General features: G+C 42.1%; 1 protein-coding gene across 1 annotated transcript; it reads left to right on the forward strand.

The window, feature by feature from the left end:
• Positions 1-2902: 2902 nt before the first annotated feature.
• LOC306932484 (aldehyde dehydrogenase family 3 member A2-like) lies at positions 2903-19287 on the forward strand. Its single transcript, XM_079514313.1, has 11 exons — positions 2903-3039; positions 5179-5346; positions 7527-7758; positions 9469-9554; positions 9669-9877; positions 11851-11968; positions 13548-13689; positions 14868-15034; positions 15463-15562; positions 16680-16918; positions 19160-19287. Exons 2-11 carry the CDS (start codon positions 5185-5187, stop codon positions 19178-19180), a joined length of 1476 nt encoding a protein of 491 aa, XP_079370439.1. The 5' UTR covers positions 2903-3039; positions 5179-5184; the 3' UTR covers positions 19181-19287.
• The last annotated feature ends 2457 nt before the right edge of the window (positions 19288-21744 follow it).

Raw genomic sequence — 21744 nt, forward strand, 5'->3', positions numbered from 1 at the left:
ATCATGTGACAATGTCCACTTAACTGTATTGTTTTCAGTAGCATATTTGATTGTGTGTTTCCCCTTGCTCTTTGTAATGTCACTGCGTGTATGTACTATGCGTTCCATCTTTTTCCTCTTTTTCTGATTAGGAGCCGTTATTAACTGTTGTTGATACAGCGTGAATTCCGTTTGTGTCTGAGCATACTCAGCAAGCACGGTCAGAACCTGGATGAATTAGTGATGTCTCGATTGGGGCCAGATCAAGTCAAACCAAGACTAGTCGGATCTGGCCCAGAATATCACCTGATTTCAACCAACACAATCAACTTAGGTCATATCATAACTAGTCAGATCTCGCCCAGAATAAGCTATTATTTCAACCGGTGAAGTCGTCCTGGAAATGACATAAAGATCATCCCCGAGGTGGATATGCTGGATAGTCTGATGCGAGGTTATACTCTGTGGTGGTGAATAATACAAGTTTTATTTTTGTAGAAGAGGCAAACTAATATTGTTTATGCCGTTTGCTTTGATGGAATAATTGATTGAACATGCACGCCATAATATGATTTGATTTGTGTCCTAAAATAAAGTGTTTGTGTTGATTATTGTGTAATTTGTTTGTATGTGTAAACTTGCAACATTATTGTACTATAAAAAGGTCTATTTTCCCTTCATCTTTATCCTTTTTAGTGTAATAGTATTAGTTTACTATAATTAGATTAATACACGATGATCAACACATCACTTTATTTAGAACACACCCAAATCAAATCATAGTACAACATGCATGTTCAATCAATTATTCAATCAAAGCAAACGGCATAAACAATTAGTTTGCCTCTTCTACAAAAATAAAACTTACAAGTTAGTTACAAGGCTGCATTCTGTCGCGCGTGCCAAGCTCAAGCTGTCATTCTCTTGTATTATTTATTTCTCAATCTCACCACGGAGTAACCTCGCGTCAAGACGGGCAGTGTCGGTAGGCCAATCACAGGCAGGCGGTTACCATGCCTATGCTCGGACACAAACGGAATTCACGCATCGATACACCACCTGGATACCCATGTACCTATCTAAATACTTCCTTAATGTCAATGAAGTCCGCACCCACAACACCAGAGGGAGTGCAACAAACCATGTCGCCCCCCCACCCACCACCTTTTCCCCTCACTGTATATGTTTATTTTCCCTTTTTACCTCCTTTATGATTAATTCCTGTTCTGTGTATATTTGTACGTCTCTTAATGTTTTTGATGAATTGAACAAGGTGGACCCTCTTGTAAACATGTAATGCTTTATGGGGTCATCCACTCACAGTTAACAGTTTTTGTATTGAGTTGTGCTTGAAATGTACTGTAATTTCTACAAACTGTTAATAAATACTTAAATACAATCAAAAAAGCACCGCCCCCAGTCATCAATCAAAATGGTTTGAAAAAAAACAAGGCATATTAATACCCAATTAATATGCCTTCATTTTTCGCTTTACTACATTTTCTTTTAAATTATTAGGCCTATTTCAAAACGTTTCAAAAAATCCCCCAATGCAAAAATAAATAAATAAAATCATGAATAAAAAAAGAAAATCTAAGAAATTCCATTTAGACAAAATGTTTAAGAAGTAGCGAACATAGCCGATCTACAAGCATGCACATCCCGTTGTGAGCTTGTAGATGCTTTCACACTATAATAGCTTGGTTGTGGTCAGACATCAAATTTCTCTTTTGGGTCATGAGCTAAAATGTTTGGGAACCAGTGGCCTAGTTGATGAGGATGGAGTAAGACGCCCTGAGGGCTAGAAGCAAACAACATGCCTTCTTAATACGGCCCAGTTAAGAAGCAGGAGTCAAACTATTAATCTGGTGTCCGTGATGTCAGATGTAGAGTTGCTGGCCAGCTCCATATATGCAGATCTAGGTGATGATCCAGTCTTCTCCATGACACACGCCATGGTGTGTGTTTTGAGTGTATATAGGGTTTAATGATAATGAGGTCAGATCAACATGGAATGAATTCTGTACTGACCATAATATGGAGTGTGTATCTTGAGGCGTGACGGACTGTCAAAAAAACGCTGTTTTACGTCTTGACAGAAGGACCAATCGTCTTGCACCACCATGACTTATTATTTTTGATGCACACTGGGTGAACACAGGAAAGGTGGGCTGTATAGGGAAATCTGGCACCATTTTTTGGGGATGACTGCATGGGCATTTAGTAGGGAAGAGTGGGTACTCTGTTTGGGTGGAGAAGAGTGCACCAGGAAGAGTGGACACCTTTATCGGGGAAGAATGGGCACTATAACGGTATTTAGTAAAATGATGCCTAATAATAACCTAACCTTTATCCTGACCTATCTTATCAGTTAAACTATGCCTAAATCTAACCTCCTTACTTCAGTAGTAAAACTATATGGCTAAACGGTAAACCTATAACCTTCACCCTAACCCTGGCCTGTAGTAAAACAAAAAACAAAAAAAACTATGCCTTCTGTAAAACTATGCCAAAACCTAACCTTCCCGTTTTGGTATTTAGTGGTAGTGGCCCCTCTTCCTAGTGCCCAGTTTTCCTGGTGCCCATACTCTGTGTTGGTGCCATGCACATTTGCCTAGTGCCCACTGCCCACTCTTCCTATAGTTCCTAGAGCCAGTTTGAGTTTTCCCTAGTTCCCAGAATGTTTTGGTGCTCACCTTTCATGTTACCCTCTGGGCCATGTTTCCCTCAAGTGCCCATATATATTACAAGGTATAAATGGACATACAATAAATAAAAGGGCAGTGATGGTATAAAATAAAGGCTTATAAATAGCCTATAAGCCCCGGTTGATAATTTGTCTAAAAAAACCTTTTGAGTCACCCGACCCGTTTCCATGACAAACAACTAGCCAATCACAAGAGACCCCGCCCCTTCAGGCTATGGCATCCAAAACACTTACGGATACTATAACGGAGTAATAACGGTGGCAACAGGGCGACACCACAGAAGGCTTGACCATTATTGCAACTTTGAGTTTGCACTCTTTTGAAATCGGCTGCAGGTGATCGACTGACTCAGGTACAACAAACTCTTTTTGCTGTTGTGTATGTAACAATAATATACTAACATACTGTACCAATATTTCCATATAGCTTATTGTTAGCAGCCGCCATGCTAACAAAAACAATTGTGACAACTTGTGACAGTAATACAGACATCTATTACTTTTAAAGGCCCACTCTGGGGTTATTTTAAAGATAATTGGGATTATATTCACACACATTCTTAAAGATTTTGATTTGTAGATTTGTAGGAAATATGCTATTCGGAAAGTTCTTTACCCCAAACATGAAACAAATGGCTTACTCCAATTACCAACAGACGGCTTCATTATTCAGCATGAAGTATACAGTTCTGAGTTTAACAAGAAGCATGTATTTCTTATATTTATAGCGCTAGTCGTAATATAATTAATTAATTAAGCTGAGTCGATAAAAGCATGTCTTCACTGCCAATGCTTTAGTCACTGTATTTGTTTGTTTGTGGGACCACCCATCTGTTTAAGTTTATATCATTGATAGGCCTAAATCTCTTCTATTATATAGGTATAACTCTTCACTGTTAGTTATTTAAGGACATACATGAACATGCTACAGCATGAAAATGCTGTTTACCCAACAGAATGCTATAGGCTACAGCTATCTTTGTGTTCCTGAAAGGCTGCAGGGCATGCATATCTTAAACCACAGGGTACCTCACCTATACACTTTGCTACTGAAAGAATGTAAATGACTGTTTTCACCTAGATGTCACTAAATGGGCCACCATGTTCTATTAACAATCTAGTGGCCGTGGACCCATCCGTTTAGCCTGTTAACCCGAGATTCCAAAATACCAAGCAAGTCTCACCTAATGAATGTATCAAATTGATTTTAAGATACTTGTATTTGTTTATAAATCTTTACATGGGCTGGCCTGGCCCCCTCATATACTGATCTGACCTCTTGGATGTTTATACTCCAGCTAGTCAAAAATCAGGACAGACAATGTTGTCTGTCCTGATGAAGGTCGAATAGACCGAAACGTTGAATAAAGAGCAACATTTTTGGCAAGTTTTCTGACATTGTGCGGGACCCTTCTTTGTTTTTCAAAGATACCCTTTTAAGTATGCTTTATTGCCCTACGCACCTGTCAATAGCCTTGAGGTGTGCATCAGCCTTTTGCTAAAAAGTTTATACTCCAGCTAGACCTTTGAGGTCTGCCGGCCAGCTGCTTTTGACTGTTCCCCCATCCAGTCTAACATTGGATGGGGGAAGAGGTGAGAGGTAAGAGGTGATGGTGCCTTCACTGTTGCAGCACCCATTCTCTGCATGGAAGAGCCTCCCTTTTTATATTAAAAGTGCTCTGTCCATTGAACTATTTAAGTCTCTTCTTAAGACTCGTCTCTTTTCTATGGCCTTTGATCATTCCTGATTTTTTATTTTTTGTCATTTCGTCGTTTCATTTCCTTTCTTATTTTTTAAATATTTTTTATCCCACGATTTTGCAACCCAGTTTTTTCACCCAGTGCCAATTATCTAATGTAATCCTGGGCACTACACTTCCTCTGCCAACCTGGGGGGCAGCGGACTAACCTCATGCCTCCTCCTATGCATGCGGAGTCCAAGCTGCTTCTTTTCACCTGATAGGGGGGAATTTCCCTGGCCGGACGTAGCGCGTGGAAGGAACACGTTATTCCGACCAGTTCCGTTCCCCTCCATCAGGCACCCCGGCTGGCCAGGGGGAGGTAGTTTTAGAGACCAGGATTACTGCATGTTTTTGTGGGGGTACCTACCCTAGGGGACACGGGGAGAACATGCAAACTCCACACAGAAAGGCCCTTTCGCCAACCCCACTTCGGGTATGGGCACTGATGACGCGGAGGAGGGAACACGCTCCCAGCGCCCACAGTGTCCTCAGCGGGAATCGAACCCAGGACCTTCTAGCTCTGAGGCGACAGCACTACCGACTGTGCCACCGTGCCCCTCGTTTCATTTCTTGCTGTTATGTGGGTGCACATCCATACTTGTTTGATGTTTTTGTATTTTATATGCATAACTGTTTCTAGATTGTATTGTGTAAAAGCACTTTGGTCAATCTCGATTGTTTTAAATGTGCTATATAAATAAAGCTTGATTTGATTTGATTGAGAATCTCCCTCTCTTTCTCCTCTCTCAGTCCAAGATGTCTGGAGAGCAGCTGGTGGTTGAGCGCGCGAGGAAGGCCTTCCGGACAGGTAAGACTAAGCCTCTGGAGTTCAGACTGCACCAGCTGAGGAGCCTGCACCGCTTCATCGCAGAGAGGCGGAGAGACATCGCAGACGCTGTCAAAAAGGACTTGAATAAGGTGAGGTCTAAATCACGAGACCCGGTGTGTAGGCCTGCGAGCGGGGCCACCACGGCTGTTACCCGTAGAGAGATAAAATATGACTTCATCTCTCTTATTCTGAACATGAACACATGTAGCTGCCATGCAATTTGTACAGCCGTGTTGTTTTTGGCAGCAGATTTTGATTTTAGTTTTAGTCATAGTCTAGACATTTTAGTCACCTGGAATGTTTTAGTGTTAGTCTAGTTTTAGTCGACTAAATATCATAAGATTTTAGTCGACCAAATCTACAGTTGATTTAGTCGAACAAATTGTATTTTGGCGGGCCTTGATGCCGTCGTAATGACTGTTTTATTCACTTGCTGAAAATAGCTGATCTACAAACCCACAACGCGTCACGCTGCGACGCGTTGTGAGCTTGTAGATCGGCTATTTTCAGCATGCAACAAATTGTAAAATGACTTATACTGGATCTCTTGTCCACGAGTCCCTTCCTAACATTTTTGTCTAGTTTTTATTTGTTGACGAAATTGTCAGTATATTTTAGTCTTAGTTTTAGTCATCATAGCTTTTGATTTTGAAAAGGTAGTCGACGAACATTTTTCGTCTTAGTTTTAGTCGACGAAATCAACACTGTAGGCCTTACAACATCAAAGGTCTACCTGATGTGGAATCATGGTAACAGGAAAGGGGGGCACTATGGGAAATGTAGGCACCCGGAAGAGTGGACACTAGAGAAGAGTGGGTACCTAAATGGGAATACTTCTGTCATGCATTGATGTGATTTTCTTTTCTTTTTTACTTTGGTTGAACTTGCTGGAGTCTTACTGGTTTGCTTTAGGCATAGTTTTACTGAGGTTAAGGTTATAGGTTTAGGCATTAGTTATGATGATAATCATAAGTTAACTCAATCATTTTTCACAGGTAATCTAGCTATTATACAATACCAGGTAATAGGTGGCCATTAGCATGTTGGATCACAGAATTTGCAAAATACATTGAAAGACTGAGCATGAATGGAATAAACAACCAGACACTACTGAAACATTGTCTTTACATGCCATTATGTGTTAATTTGTGGAGCCAATGCAAAGACAGTTTCCTCATTTGAGCTATTTCAGCCCCCAAACCAGGAACACGTTTGTGTATGCGGCCGTTCATGCACATATACATTTCACACTCTTCTCAGCTGAAAGTGCCTATAGCCTTCCCGGTTGCACACTCTTCTCTAGTGCCCACTCTTCTCAGCTGAAAGTGCCTATAGTCTTCCTGGTTGCCCACTCTTCTCTAGTGCCCACTCTTCTCACTGAAAGTGCCTATAGTCTTCCTGGTTGCCACTCTTCTCTAGTGCCCACTCTTCTCAGCTGAAAGTGCCTATAGTCTTCCTGGTTGCCACTCTTCTCTAGTGCCCACTCTTCTCAGCTGAAAGTGCCTATAGTCTTCCTGGTTGCCCACTCTTCTCTAGTGCCCACTCTTCTCAGCTGAAAGTGCCTATAGTCTTCCTGGTTGCCCACTCTTCTCTAGTGCCCACTCTTCTCAGCTGAAAGTGCCTATAGCCTTCCCGGTTGCACACTCTTCTCTAGTGCCCACTCTTCTCAGCTGAAAGTGCCTATAGTCTTCCTGGTTGCCCACTCTTCTCTAGTGCCCACTCTTTTCAGCTGAACGTGCCTATAGTCTTCCTGGTTGCCCACTCTTCTCTAGTGCCCACTCTTCTCAGCTGAACGTGCCTATAGTCTTCCTGGTTGCCCACTCTTCTCTAGTGCCCACTCTTCTCTAGTGCCCACTCTTCTCTAGTGCCCACTCTTCTCTAGTGCCCACTCTTCTCAGCTGAAAGTACCTATAGTCTTCCTGGTTGCCCACTCTTCTCTAGTGCCCACTCTTCTCTAGTGCCCACTCTTCTCTAGTGCCCACTCTTCTCTAGTGCCCACTCTTCTCAGCTGAAAGTGCCTATAGTCTTCCTGGTTGCCCACTCTTCTCTAGTGCCCACTCTTCTCAGCTGAAAGTGCCTATAGTCTTCCTGGTTGCCCACTCTTCTCTAGTGCCCACTCTTCTCTAGTGCCCACTCTTCTCTAGTGCCCACTCTTCTCTAGTGCCCACTCTTCTCAGCTGAAAGTGCCCACTCTTCCCTAGTGACCCACCTTATATACTGTATGCGGAATGATCATTGAAAGGCTCTTCTCACGCCTTCTTCTTTTCAGAGTGAACACGGGACCGAGCTGTTCGAGACTCTGGGCCTGGAGGCAGAGATCAACGTGGCCATAAGTAAACTGGCAGAGTGGGCCGCCCCTCGGCCCGTGGAGAAGAACCTCCTCACCATAGCGGACGAGGTATACATCCAGCCGGAGCCCCTGGGAGTGGTGCTCATTATCGGGGCGTGGAACTACCCCTGGGACCTCACCCTTCGACCGTTGGTCGGAGCCATTGCTGCTGGTAACTAAATATGCAAATTCAGATAGGAGATAAGAGCCACAAGCAGTCACTAGTTTACTAGCCTCGGAAAAAAGTCTGGGGCCGATTCGACATACAGTAGCGCAAAGTCTCTCTCTCTGCTGATTTCTGATTGTCTGCACCTTTGTTAAATTGACGCAGACACGCACACACGTATCCCCTCTCTCTCTGTCGCTCTAATTAATTAGTCTCATGTCCTGCAGCTGTGTCTAGTTTCTCCCGGACCCTGCCGGGAGCTGCCTATGCCATAGAAGCATAGGTGAGTTCCAGTCTACTAGTTCACAGGCTCTGAAGAAATTATTATACAGTGGCTCGTGGTCGTGGTTAATTCTATTGCCTCACAGCTAGAAATTACAAGGTTTTAATTCCCACTTGGAGGCTCACTGGGGCCTTTCTGTGTAGAGAGTTTGCATGTTCTCCCCATGTTGACTATGGGTTTCCTCACACTAAACGGCATACAGTGTGCAGTCAGTATATGATAGAGACTCCTGCCATTACCTTGAGCAAAAATGCACTGGCCTTAGAGTTGGAGCTGGTTTCTGGGTGCTAGAGAAAGGCTGCCACTGCTGTTAATAGTTGGGGTGGGTGTGTCAAATGCAGAGGATCAATGTATGCCCCACGTGACGTCATGTGGCAGTCAAGTCTATGGACCGTTTATGATATAAAGCCGCCCCTCACTTCACACGAGTGTGATTTTTATTAGACTCATGGTGTGAGTGATCTTGTGAACAGAAGCAGAAATGATGGGGGACAAGTCTTTCTCGAAGCCAGGACATTGAAACTAAGTCTGTGTCCACAATAACAGAGATAATAAAGACAGGAACAGGTATAACTAGATTAAAGTGCCCCTCGGGGTACAGGTCTCCACCAGGACAGGTCAGGTTGTGGCCTCCTGGTGGCGCTATAATAGGCCAATGTGAAAAGGGTGCCATTTCTTCTTACGCCTTGGATGGCAATTGGATGATTTTTGTTCGTTTCTGTTTGTTCCAAAAATGTGTTTTGCAAAAATCCACCTGTTGGTGGCGCTATAACAGGCCAATGTGAAAAGGGTGGGATATATTCCTCAGCCTAGTAGGAAAGTCTGTGAAAGATTTCACGTAAATTGCACGCTGCGTGCGATTTGAGGCCCGTTTTGAGGCCAAAACGGGCCAATCCTGCAAACTTTGAAAGCCAATGTTAGCCAATTAGGATGGAATATGAAATATCGGACAGATCCGTCTTGAACACATGACTATAGAGATAGTGTGTAACGATTTGCGGGATTTTTGGACAGAATCTGGAGGAGTAATATCAAAAAAATCTTTTTTCAAAAGTCGGCCTCCTGGTGGCGCTATAACAGGCCGTTCTGGAACATTTGGGGCAGAGGTTCATCGTTGGCATCCATGGATTGTGTGTGTGCAAAATTTGGCATCGACCGGGTTAACGGTGGCGGTGCCGGAGATTAGCTGGTAACAGACGGACGGAAACACACACGGACGGACGGAGTGCAAAACATACTCTCTCCCCATGCCTTCGGCCTGGTGGAGACAATGAAAAGATACCAGGGTTCCTTTGAAGTGATTCATGAATGTATGAATGAATGTATTTGATTATTTGTGACATGCATTCACCTCACTTAGACGATGAAGAACTGCAGAACTGTGATATCATAGTTTCAGCTCACGTTCTGCTTTTCTCCTTTGGACCTTTAAGGAAACGCAGCTGTAATTAAACCTTCTGAGGTCAGTTCTCACTCTGCCAAGGTCATGGAGGAACTGCTCCCTCTCTATTTAGACAAGGTAAGGCTAGCTTGTACACTCACTGAAGTGTAAGGAACAACTATGTTGTAAAATATGTGGTGCAGAACGAATGAAAGGTTGATGCCTGCCTATCCATCCATGTTCCCTCTATAGGAGCTGTATCCCGTGGTGACAGGTGGCGTGACGGAGACCCAGGCTCTGTTGAAGCAGCGCTTTGACCACGTCTTCTACACTGGAAACAGCACAGTGGGTAGACTTGTGATGGAGGCCGCCGCCCGCCACCTCACCCCTGTCACCCTGGAGCTGGGAGGAAAGAGTCCCTGCTACATCGACAAGAACTGTGACCTCAGAGTTGCCTGCCGGTAATCTGCCACTATATTAATAGATATACAGTACTGTTTAGCATAGAGGAGTATGTATATAATTGACCAGTAATAATAGTGAATATCAATATACAGAGTATGGTGTTCTACCACTGGTGATAGTGATATACTGTGTTTTTTTAACAAGTATGTATGATACTAGTAAGATACTGTACTCAGTGTACTGTTTAACATATACAGTATGTTTGTCAATCTAACACTGATAATCAGTTTGTCAATCTAACACTGATAATCAGGGGTCATCACCATGCCATCTTGTGATGGACATTATCATAAAACATGTCATTATTTACCCACAGGCATGCAAAATAAGTGGTCAATAATTTGACCAGAAATCCAAAGGATTTAGCCCTAAATGTATACCAATGGACCACTTATTATGTGCATATTCCACTGTGCTACGCATTTTAAAATGTTTATTTTTTCTTTCTCTGAGCCACTTAGGCACAAAAATAAGAAATCCACCGTATACTAGCAGCCGGTGCCATTCCAAGACAGACATTACATGTGGAAATATAGCAATATGGTCCAAGTCTATTCTTTTTTTTTTTTTTTTTTATCCCACGATTTTGTAACCCATTTTTCACCCCTGTGTCAATCTAATGTGATCCTGGGCTCTACACACCCTCCGCCAACCTAGTCCTCATATATGGGGGACATGGGGAGAGCAACGGACTTGAACTCATGCTTCTTCTCAAGTTGCTCCTTTACACCTGACAGGGGGGAGTTTCCCTGGTTGGACGTAGCGCGTGGAAGGAACACGTTATTCCAACCATTTCCTTTCCCCTCCATCAGGCGCCCCGGCTGGCCAGGGGGAGGCAGTTTAGAGACCAGGATTACTGCATGTTTTTTTGTGAGGGTACCTACCCAAGTCTATTCTGTGAGTGGGCTGTCATTGTGTCTTATCAGTACAGACACGACAAGGACGACTTAGCTGCAAATGTGAGTGGGTGCATGCACAGTAACTCATCATGTACAGTAGCTGAAGAGAGATTGCTGGCTTTTTATAGAACAGTGTTACTCTGGGACAGGATCGAGACTGCAGGCCACTGTACATTTCACTTGGCGCCGCTCGCGCACACGCACGCACGCACGCATGCGCACACACACACACACACACACACACACACACACACACACACACACACACACACACACCACACACGCACACACATACACACACACACACACCGGCAGAAACATAGACCGGGCAGAACGTACAGATGCTGCAAACTTACAAACGTATAAAGGCCTTTCATTCAGGGACCGTGTAACACGCTTTGGATATAATCGGCGACACAGCGCAAATAATCAACTTGTCATGCTTGTGGGTGGCAATGATTCCACGTCTGGTCGTAATTGACTGGGTTTGCAGTGCACGCACGCACGCACGCACGCACGCACACACACACACACACACACACACATATACGGGGAAAGAAAGTTCTGAACTGAGAACGCTGGTCGCACCAGAACACTTGAGCACTTGAATTTGTATGTGCAAGCTCAAGAACATAATAACAAAAGTAGTATTATGTACTGCAGTTGTTATTCTTTTATGGGAAACTGTAAATGCAAATAAAGCTTTTCTCTACAACTCCTTCCAAGTAGCTAAAATTCTAAATGTCAAGGTGTTCCTTCAATTCCCATTTCAGAATCCTAATTGTATTGATTGATTGATTAATCCAGGGGTTTTCAACAGGTGGTCTGTGGACCCCTGGTGGTCTGTGAAGGTATTGCATGTGGTCCCTGCACCATGCATTTAGTAATGTAGCAAAGTGAAGATTTTGTATTTTCTTCCACGGAACAGTGCACTAAACTTTTGTTGCACTGTTCCGTGGAAGTGCGTCAGTGTTGTCAGATACTGACAACAGTACTTTGTCTTAGGTTTGTAATCTTTGTAATCTGAAGAATCTGTGTTTTAACATAATTTCTTGTGTGCCCCTGTGTAGGCGGATCACATGGGGGAAGTTTGTCAACTGTGGTCAGACGTGCATCGCCCCTGACTACATCCTGTGTGAGCCCAGCCTCCAGAACCAAGTGGTGGATGAGATCAGGAAATGTATTCAGGTCAGTTTGAAACTATACGGTCGCATTCACACCTCTTAATTCTGTAGGCTCGATGCAAATGGGTGGCATCCTTCTTGCATATTTAATTTGCTGCGTTTTTGCCTTCACACTGCGCTGTCATCCGCAGCAATCAGAAACGCAGCAGGGAACTTTATCAATGTGTTCAATTCATAAACTACACAGTGAAATATATATATGTGTTACAAATACATTGTACCCATACATTAAATAAACCTGGTAGGTTAATTAGGAGTAGCCTACTGTCTACACTCTACAGCAGTGTTTTTGGCAGAAAAATTTGATTTTAGTTTTAGACATAGTCTTTTGAATAGTTTTCATTTAGTTTTAATCACATTTTAGTCACATGGAATGTTTTAGTGTTAGTCTAGTTTTAGTCGACAAAATGTCATGCGATTTTAGTCGACTAAATCTACAGTCGATTTAGTCGACTAAAATGTATTTTGGTGGGCCTTGATGTCGTCGTCATGGCTGATTTTACACTTGCTGAAAATAGCCGATCTACAAGCTCACAACACGGCTATTTTCAGCATGCAACCAAGTGTAAAATGACTTATAGTGGATCTCTTGTCCACTAGTTCCTTCCTAACATTTTAGTCTAGTTTTTATTCCGTGACGAAATTGTCGATATATTTAGTCTTAGTTTTTGTCATAATAGCTTAGTTTTCATTTAGTTTCCATTTAGTTTTCGTCAGTGAAAAAAGGTAGTCGACGAACATTTTTCGTCTTAGTTTTAGTCAACAAGAACAACACTGGTCTACAGCTAAACAAACACACATACCACTTTTATCTGGTCCAGGTCTGTACTACTACGAGCGCAAACACTTTACGCAACCTGCAACATTGTGCAAATGTGCGATGGAACCTAATCGGCTCGCCTCCGTTCTCTTGCTATATATCCTGTAGCCCAGTGGTTCCCAAACTGTGCACCCCTTGTGGTGCGCGAGCGCCTTCTAGGGGGTGCGCAACATGAAATGCAGTGTATAGGCTACAGTGTAGCCCGGGCTGTCAATCTCGCCTCAGGGCCCGTGGAACACTCTAACCGCCACTGGCAGCAGTGTTCGTTTTAATCGCAGTAAAGCTTTCTGGTGTGAATGCATGCGACCTTAAATAAATGGAATAACAATGTCCCATCAGTGTCCCGAGTCTGTCGTCTTTCCACCGTGACATCAAGTGATAATGGTGTATTAGTAGTTAACTACGTTTCCCAAGATTCTCTTGAGCTCCTGTTCTGTCGCTTTAGGGCTGTCGCCCCGTTGGCAAAATGAGGGAGAATATGGCAAAACACAACAAAGTGAGTGAAGATAACGTACAATGAACATCTTGTCAGGCAGAACAAGCAACAGATCACTATTCTTGTTTCACTGCATCGCTTATCGTTGATATTGTGTGTCTTCGACTTCTGATGCATGTAGTCATCACTTCCTGCAACTAAATTACAGCTAGATTGAATTGGTTGCGCTCGACCAAGTATGCCTCTAGTAACAAAACGGGTTTAAGTCTATTGACTTGAGGAAGGGTTTGTCTTGTATTTACGTTCAACATTTTATTTGTATGGCAGGAATTTTACACAGAAAACCCGAAGACGTTCGAGGACTACGGACGCATCATCAACCAGCGCCACTTCAAGAGGGTCATGGCGCTCATGGAAGGGAGCACTGTTGCAATTGGCGGAGACAGCGACGAATCCGAATGCTATATAGGTGTGTGGCACGTGCATGATTGTCATAGGCTACTAGCTAGGGCGTCTTTCTTTATCCCCATAGTATAAAGATCAATGTCACTGTTGTGTAGGGTTCATATAGGACTGACCTAACTTCTTTATCCCCATAGTATAACGATCAATGTCACTGTTGTGTAGGGTTCATATAGGACTGACCTAACTTCTTTATCCCCATAGTATAAAGATCAATGTCACTGTTGTGTAGGGTTCATATAGGACTGACCTAACTTCTTTATCCCCATAGTATAAAGATCAATGTCACTGTTGTGTAGGGTTCATATAGGACTGACCTAACTTCTTTATCCCCATAGTATAACGATCAATGTCACTGTTGTGTAGGGTTCATATAGGACTGACCTAACTTCTTTATCCCCATAGTATAAAGATCAATGTCACTGTTGTGTAGGGTTCATATAGGACTGACCTAACTTCTTTATCCCCATAGTATAAAGATCAATGTCACTGTTGTGTAGGGTTCATATAGGACTGACCTAACTTCTTTATCCCCATAGTATAACGATCAATGTCACTGTTGTGTAGGGTTCATATAGGACTGACCTAACTTCTTTATCCCCATAGTATAAAGATCAATGTCACTGTTGTGTAGGGTTCATATAGGACTGACCTAACTTCTTTATCCCCATAGTATAACGATCAATGTCACTGTTGTGTAGGGTTCATATAGGACTGACCTAACTTCTTTATCCCCATAGTATAAAGATCAATGTCACTGTTGTGTAGGGTTCATATAGGACTGACCTAACTTCTTTATCCCCATAGTATAACGATCAATGTCACTGTTGTGTAGGGTTCATATAGGACTGACCTAACTTCTTTATCCCCATAGTATAAAGATCAATGTCACTGTTGTGTAGGGTTCATATAGGACTGACCTAACTTCTTTATCCCCATAGTATAACGATCAATGTCACTGTTGTGTAGGGTTCATATAGGACTGACCTAACTTCTTTAAATAACATGATAGCAACACACTTTATTATGTGAAATATTTATCATCTGTGCTGCATTTGAGTTATGCCTTCTTCTTCTTCTCATTCTTATTCTCATTCTTATTCTTATTCTTATTCTTATTCTTATTCTTATTCTTATTCTTATTCTTATTCTTATTCTTATTCTTATTTTTATTCTTGTGTGCAGCTCCCACAGTGTTGAGGGATGTGACCACTGAGTCCAAGGTGATGCAGGAGGAGATCTTTGGACCAGTGTTGCCCATCCTCACAGTGAGTGGTGTTGACGAGGCCATCCAGTTCATCAACGACAGAGAGAAACCTCTCGCGATCTACGTCTTCTCCCCAGACAACAAGGTAAACACACACACCACCAGTTCCCTTTATTAACATAATGATTGCATCCAGGTGGTACGGAGGTATACAACACATCCCCCACTACCGCAGAAGCCAGGGTGGCCAAGGGTGCCACCTGCTTGTCCAGGTGCTCCAACAAACACATTTGGCAGGATTCACAGGTGAATCAAGACAGGGACTGTGTCTTTCTCCTTGCACTACTGATTCATGCTACTTGTCGGAGCGCCCTTTCAGCAGGGAAAGGGAACTAGGCACTCCCAATCTTCCGCCGTAGTTGGTATCGACCGTGACCACAATACACATCGGGAATTGGCATTGGCATTCTAAATAAGAAAACCATCAGTAAAATACAAAATGATGTACGAAATGACAGTAGTTCAACGTTGTACTGTTCCTTTCCCGCTGTATGCTACTTCCTCCATCGACAGCTGATCAGAAGAGTGATAGCCGAGACATCGAGTGGAGCCCTAGTGGCCAACGACTGCCTGGTCCACTTTACCGTCAGTGCTCTGCCCTTTGGAGGAGTGGGTGAGTAATATACAGAATCAGTTGTCATGTTTAGCCCATTGATTGTGACTCACAGTATACTATACAGTATACACAGTATACTTGACATAACTGCTGACCATTTTCAAAGCATTCCAGTTATGGTGTTGTCGTTGCTAGGCCGAGAGAGAGAGAGAGAGAGAGAGAGAGAGAGAGAGAGGGAGAGAGGGAGAGGGAGAGGGAGAGAGGGAGAGGGAGAGGGAGAGGGAGAGGGAGAGAGAGAGAGAGAGAGAGAGAGAGAGAGAGAGAGAGAGAGAGAGAGAGAGAGAGAGAGAGAGAGAGAGAGAGGGGGAGAGAGACCAGAGCATGCAGCAGTGAATATTTCAAACACTAGAGGGCAGTAGAATAACAGTAATTTCTGCCATATATTGTTTTTGACATGTTGAAATTCAATTGCATGGATTAATGTTTAATTTAAGCCATATACGCACGTCATTTACAACTCAAAATGTAATTACCCTTTGAACACCACCCTGGTAATGATATCTCTTTGTTATTACATATTTTAGTATGTAATAATTTTTGAGTGGTGCCTATAACCGGTCCAATGATTGGCCGCATGTGTATGTCTGTATGTATGCATGTCTGTCTGTCTGTCTGTCTTTCTGTTTGGAGTATACGAAAACAGCTGCGATCAACAAGTTGTTGAGCAGCGCTGCAGTTCACACAGACGTGTGATGTTTTTGAAGTTGTACCGTTTTCGACCCATTTTGGGCGGGAACCCCTTTTGGTGTTTTAAGCAGTTATACTTTAGCCATTGAAAAATAGCAGACCTACAAGCTCATAGCGCGGCACCGAGTGCCGCGCTATGTGCGTGAAAATGTGGCGCAAATCTTTGAATATATATTCTTTCACAGCCAAAGTTTTTAACTCAAATCTTTGCTTCTGGGGGGGGGGGGGGGGGGGGGGGGGTGGTCCCTGGAACAACACACTTTCAGATGAGGTCGACGGCCAATTACATATAATCTTGGGGGTCCTTGGCATGAAAATGTTTGAGAACGACTGACATAGAAACATAGGGTTTTTCAGAAAGAAAATACATTTGTAGAATCGTTCCCAGGTCAAAATGGGTTAAACAACGTAATCCTTGTCCCTGCAGGTAACAGTGGCATGGGCCGCTACCATGGACAGCACAGCTTCGACCAGCTCAGCCACCTACGCAGCTGTCTGATCAAGAAGCTCAACATGGAGGGGGTGAACGCCATGCGTTACCCTCCGCACACCGCCAAGAAGATGGGCTGGGCGCGCTTCTTCCTGCTCCAACAGGTCAACCCTGGCAGGCTGGGACGCATGGCCATGATGGCCATGATAACAGCCTTGGCTGCTTTTGTGGTTCAGGTACTGTGGAATAATAACTGCTGGTCTGGTTGATCAGTCTGTTTCTTTTTGTTCTGCACAGAATACCATCACTTCTTACAGTGTAGTATGTCTATAAGACAAATCACGCCTACAAATCATGGCTGTTAACACCCTGAGCGCACAGGACAGAGTTCTCCGCCCTATCAATTAGTGTTAATAACGGGATAACATCCGCTGCTATAAATCGCTGGGCGCTATGATTTAATGGATTAAATAACCCCGGGCGTTCGGAGTGTTAATGCTGGACTACATAATGGACACCAGTGTTGTTTTTGGCAGCAAATTTCTATTTTAGTTTAATCCATAGTCTTTGGAATGAAACTAGTTAGTTTTAGTTATATTTTAGTCACCTGGAATGTTTCAGTGTTAGTCTAGTTTCAGTCGACTAAATCTCATAAGATTTTAGTCGACTAAATCCTCTAAAATGTATTTTGGTGGGCCTTGATGCCGTCGTAATGGCTCATTTTACACTTGTTGAAAATAGCCGATCTACAAGCTCACAACGCGTCGCGTTGTGAGCGAAATTGTCAATACATTTAGCTTAGTTTTATTGATAATAGCTTCGTTTTCATTTAGTTTCCATTTAGTTTTCGTCAGTGAAAGAAGGTAGTCGACGAACATTTTTCGTCTTAGTTTTAGTCGACAAAAACAACACTGATGGACACATATTTTTCATTTTTGCAGTTATAAAACAAGCTTTAAATCTATGTAACAATTACAACAGCACAGATCACCTCTGGCTAATACAGCACAGTGTAGAGTAGACTGTACACTATAATGATGGCAGTCTGACACCTGACACATTAAAGGGTTACTTCAGATTTATGGACCTAAAGCTGTAGGAAATACTTGCCATTAATATAGTGGTTGCAAAGGTATTAATTGATTGCCTGAGTCCCGTGGTGGGAGTTCTGGTCTGGTTTCGGTGAATATTATAGTTCCGGTCATTTGGTGGGGGGGGGGGCACTGGTGGCCACTCATTAAAAATAAATGAATCCACAAAACTATCGTCATTTGTATTGTTGACATATTTCTGACATATGGTGCAACCTTTGTTCAACTTTGACCCCTCTGTCAGGCAAGTATTTACGACAGTCCACAAATCTGAACTAACCCGCCTTTAAGCATAAATCCATCACTGATCCTAAGATGAGATACAGTATTGTATGGAATGGCCACGGTAACAGCTTGCCGCTCCACCACATTTATTTTGCAAAACACAAATATGTTTCAACCACATTTGATCTTCACGTCAGGTGAGATCATGAGATAAGAAACGTATTATCCCCAAAGGGTGAATTGGGTTATTAATCAGTCAGTATAGGAAATATTCATGGAAAGTAAAGGAAATATGAATCTGAAATGTCTTCGAATGGAAAAGACTAAAATGTCATATCTTAAATCTCAGTTACCGGTATGTATAGCATGTATACATGGCATAAAGAAAGGAGGATACAAAAAAAGAAGAAGATTGAGACAGCTTAACCCCTTTTGGTGTTAGCGTTATGTTATGCTTTAGCTATTGAAAAATTGCAGATCTACAAGCTCATAGCGCGCCACCGAGTGGCGCGCTACGAGCTTGTAGGTCTGCTATTTTTGAAAAATCGAAGAACGACTGACATAGAAACATAGCTTTTTCAGAAAACTGTCAGGATGTAGAAGACATTTTTAGAATCTGATCTCAGGTCAAAATGGGTTAATTGTTCCCCCGTAATTCTGATCATACATGTAGATTTGACCTGATTACATATTGCTTGAAGGGAATACCAGTCCAGTAGGCCTACTCATTTCACAGCAGGATATTTCTAAAACGCATGACTTGCGTTTTAGACCTTTTTAAATCCTGAGAATGACATTTTCCCCCCATGACAGCCAGATGTGAGTGTGCAGCCCTCCCTACTACTCCCACAGCACCACAGACGTTAACACAAGAATGGCCTTGTCTCTACCAGACAATGTGTGGTGTTGTCCAGGGAAATTCAACCACACAATGCTTATGATCTTCCTAGCCCCCCCCCCCCTCTCCACCCGGTTCAATTACCCAGCATGCTTCACTCCCCTCAGCTAAATGACCCTTTTGTTTTGGTCAACTATTTACCTTTGTTGACATCTACATGTTGCTTGTGGGAGCAGCAGAATTGACATTACCCCCTGTGTAACCAGTGATTATGGTTAACTTTAAGATGTGTCAGTATCGTGTGTCTTGTGTTTTCTTAACAGAGGTTCTTTCGGAGCCACTGAAGAGGACTGCATGGCCGGTATACCCATGGTGGAAACGTCTCTCATCTTTCGACACGTCCCATGTTGGCTTTTAGTCATTTCATCTTTATGTAGCAACATGTTTTATTTATATTATTATGATACTGGTTTGTTAAAAAGGTGGTTCTTATTTTCAAATGTTTTGGTCCTGAGGATTTCATGTTACACTGTATAATACGAGAACACTGCTGCTAATCAGTTTTACAATGTTATGAATGTTTTCCAGTTTTCTTTTCTATGAAATGTTTTATCTGTGTGAAGTTTATTGATATGAGGTTGACCTTGTAAATAAATATTTTGTTCTCAGGGTACCAGAGGTCTCAAAATGTCATCTGTTACTCTAGTATAATGCAACACTAATTATACTTAAATATACTTATATATATATATATAATATATTGCGTTATGTATTTCCAAGGTGCAATATGTATTTTCATATATATATTTAACCTATTTTTGAAACATACAGTAGGCTATGTGAAATATATTATTTTTAAATTTCCAACTGTTTAAAGTGACACCACTGTAATGGTTTGCATTGACAAACCATGATGAATTGTTAATCCATTAATATTATTTAAATATGATTTAAAAATAAAATTAAAAAAAATAAAACCTAAATGAACTTTAATAAACTATTTGTGCACTTGTTTGATTCTGTGTGTAAAGCCTTAGGCCTACTACTGTAAAGGCCATGATTGCAATAGTGCCCTTGGTGACTTAGGGCCTATCTCGTCTGTCTGACTCTGGACTGGACCATGACACCTTTGATTTAATAAAGATCATTTCCGGGAGGAGGTATAGCTTTCGGTAAATTTACTTCAAGATGAATTTGAGTTCCCAGAAGTTACCTAAAAGATTAGCTTATATGGCCTACTGTAAAAAGGAAGATAAGTGGGCTCAGGGGCTGTTCTCCATTGAAAAGCATAGTTTTGAATAAATGAATGAGTTAGTTCGCATGCCTATTAATTTTTATCTGTGTTGCCAATCATGAAATGACTGAAGTGACTTCCATGGTAATTATACCGGCGGTAAACTGATACCAACGGCATGTGCACGGATAACAAAACGCTGTTTGTCCGCTGCTCGCCCACAGTCCACGTCAGTCAGTCAGTCGGTCAGTGAGCCAGTTACAGGGACGCAGTGGGCGCTGGACTGACGCAACTCAGCGCCTGTTGTGATATCTGAGCCGCTCTTCAATCAATGGCCAGGGATCATTTATTTCACACACACACACACACTGTTTCGAATGTGGCTTTCTTTGACAGCAGGAATATCTATAACCTTTTATACTCTTAATACAGACTTCGGTAAGTTGAGTTTTTCTTAAATTATATATATGTTAAATGCCTGTTTCATTTCTTTACCGAGAGAAATATTAGCAAATATTATTAGCGAATTTGAGTAGCCTATTTCTTTGACAATAAAGTAGACCTTTCTAATTAAAACTAAGCTATTGGTAGAACTGTTCGAGGTGAAATAAGGCCTGCTGTGTTATTGACCTGCAAGACCTTAATTAGCGCGGCTGTCAGTCTATCAACTTTGATGACTCAATGATCAATAACAACTGTAGGCTATTTTCAGCTTAATTATGTTATTGTTGTACGAGGACAACACAATGTCAAATAAAAAGGAGTGATTACAGAAGGTATACAGTAGCCTACAGACTATAGTTATATAAAGGCTACTCCAAAATACATACAAACCTGTGGTCTTTGTGAAACAATGATGACAGTCAAAGGTCACATTCTTTGGATGTAATAAACAAAAGTTTGTTTGTAATGGAGACTTACTTAGAGATCGTCCATAGTTTTACATTTGGAGTTATTAATATGAACTATATAATGTTTCCTTTTAGATTGCTCTTGAAGATTGTATTTGCAGGCCTTATTGTATAGGAATCTGTGCTCCATACCATCATGTGAACATGGTTGAGTTATTCATGGTTTCCCAAAGTGGGGTCCGGGGACCCCTGGGGGTACTTGAGGGAGTTCCAGGGGGTACCTAGCTCAATTAGAGATAGTTGGGAACCAAATGGACCCTTATGGGACTGTAACTCAGAGAGTGTACAGATGGAACCAAATGGACCCTAATTCCATTTGGTTCCATTTGTACACATTTGTACACATTTGTGATAGAAATGCCATTAAATTGGGGGTCCATAGCATATAATGCGTGTGAAACTGGGGGTCCTTGAAATTAATGTTTCGGAATCACTACTAGAGCTGTAAAAATCCTCCCTTATCGGGGTCACTGGCATATGTTTTCAAATGGGGGGTCCGTGGCCTAATAAATGTTAATTTGGGGGTCCTTGACACGAAAAAGTTTGGGAACCACTAAGTTAAATGATGATGAGACAAAATCATGTAAAATAAAGGTGCGTTCCTGAATGTTACATTTCTTTCAAGCAAATTAGTATATATCATGTTTTCTTATTACAACCTTTATAGAAGAAGAACAACTTGAAGCCAAACTAACGAACTTGTGCCCACTGTACTGTGGGCACAAGTTGTAATACTTCTATAAATAATGTTAAATGCAAATTA

Source organism: Electrona antarctica (genome assembly GCF_951216825.1).
Source record: "Electrona antarctica genome assembly, chromosome: 11".
NCBI lineage: Eukaryota > Metazoa > Chordata > Actinopteri > Myctophiformes > Myctophidae > Electrona > Electrona antarctica.

What these genes read in the sequence shown, in the direction of transcription:
- LOC306932484 (XM_079514313.1), top strand. Translation starts at nt 5,185, where the DNA reads ATGTCTGGAGAGCAGCTGGTGGTTGAGCGCGCGAGGAAGGCCTTCCGG. An exon ending in TCCCTCTCTATTTAGACAAG is followed by an intron (nt 9,555 to 9,668) that starts GTAAGGCTAGCT and finishes TTCCCTCTATAG; the next exon opens with GAGCTGTATCCCGTGGTGAC. An exon ending in TCTTCTCCCCAGACAACAAG is followed by an intron (nt 15,035 to 15,462) that starts GTAAACACACAC and finishes CTCCATCGACAG; the next exon opens with CTGATCAGAAGAGTGATAGC.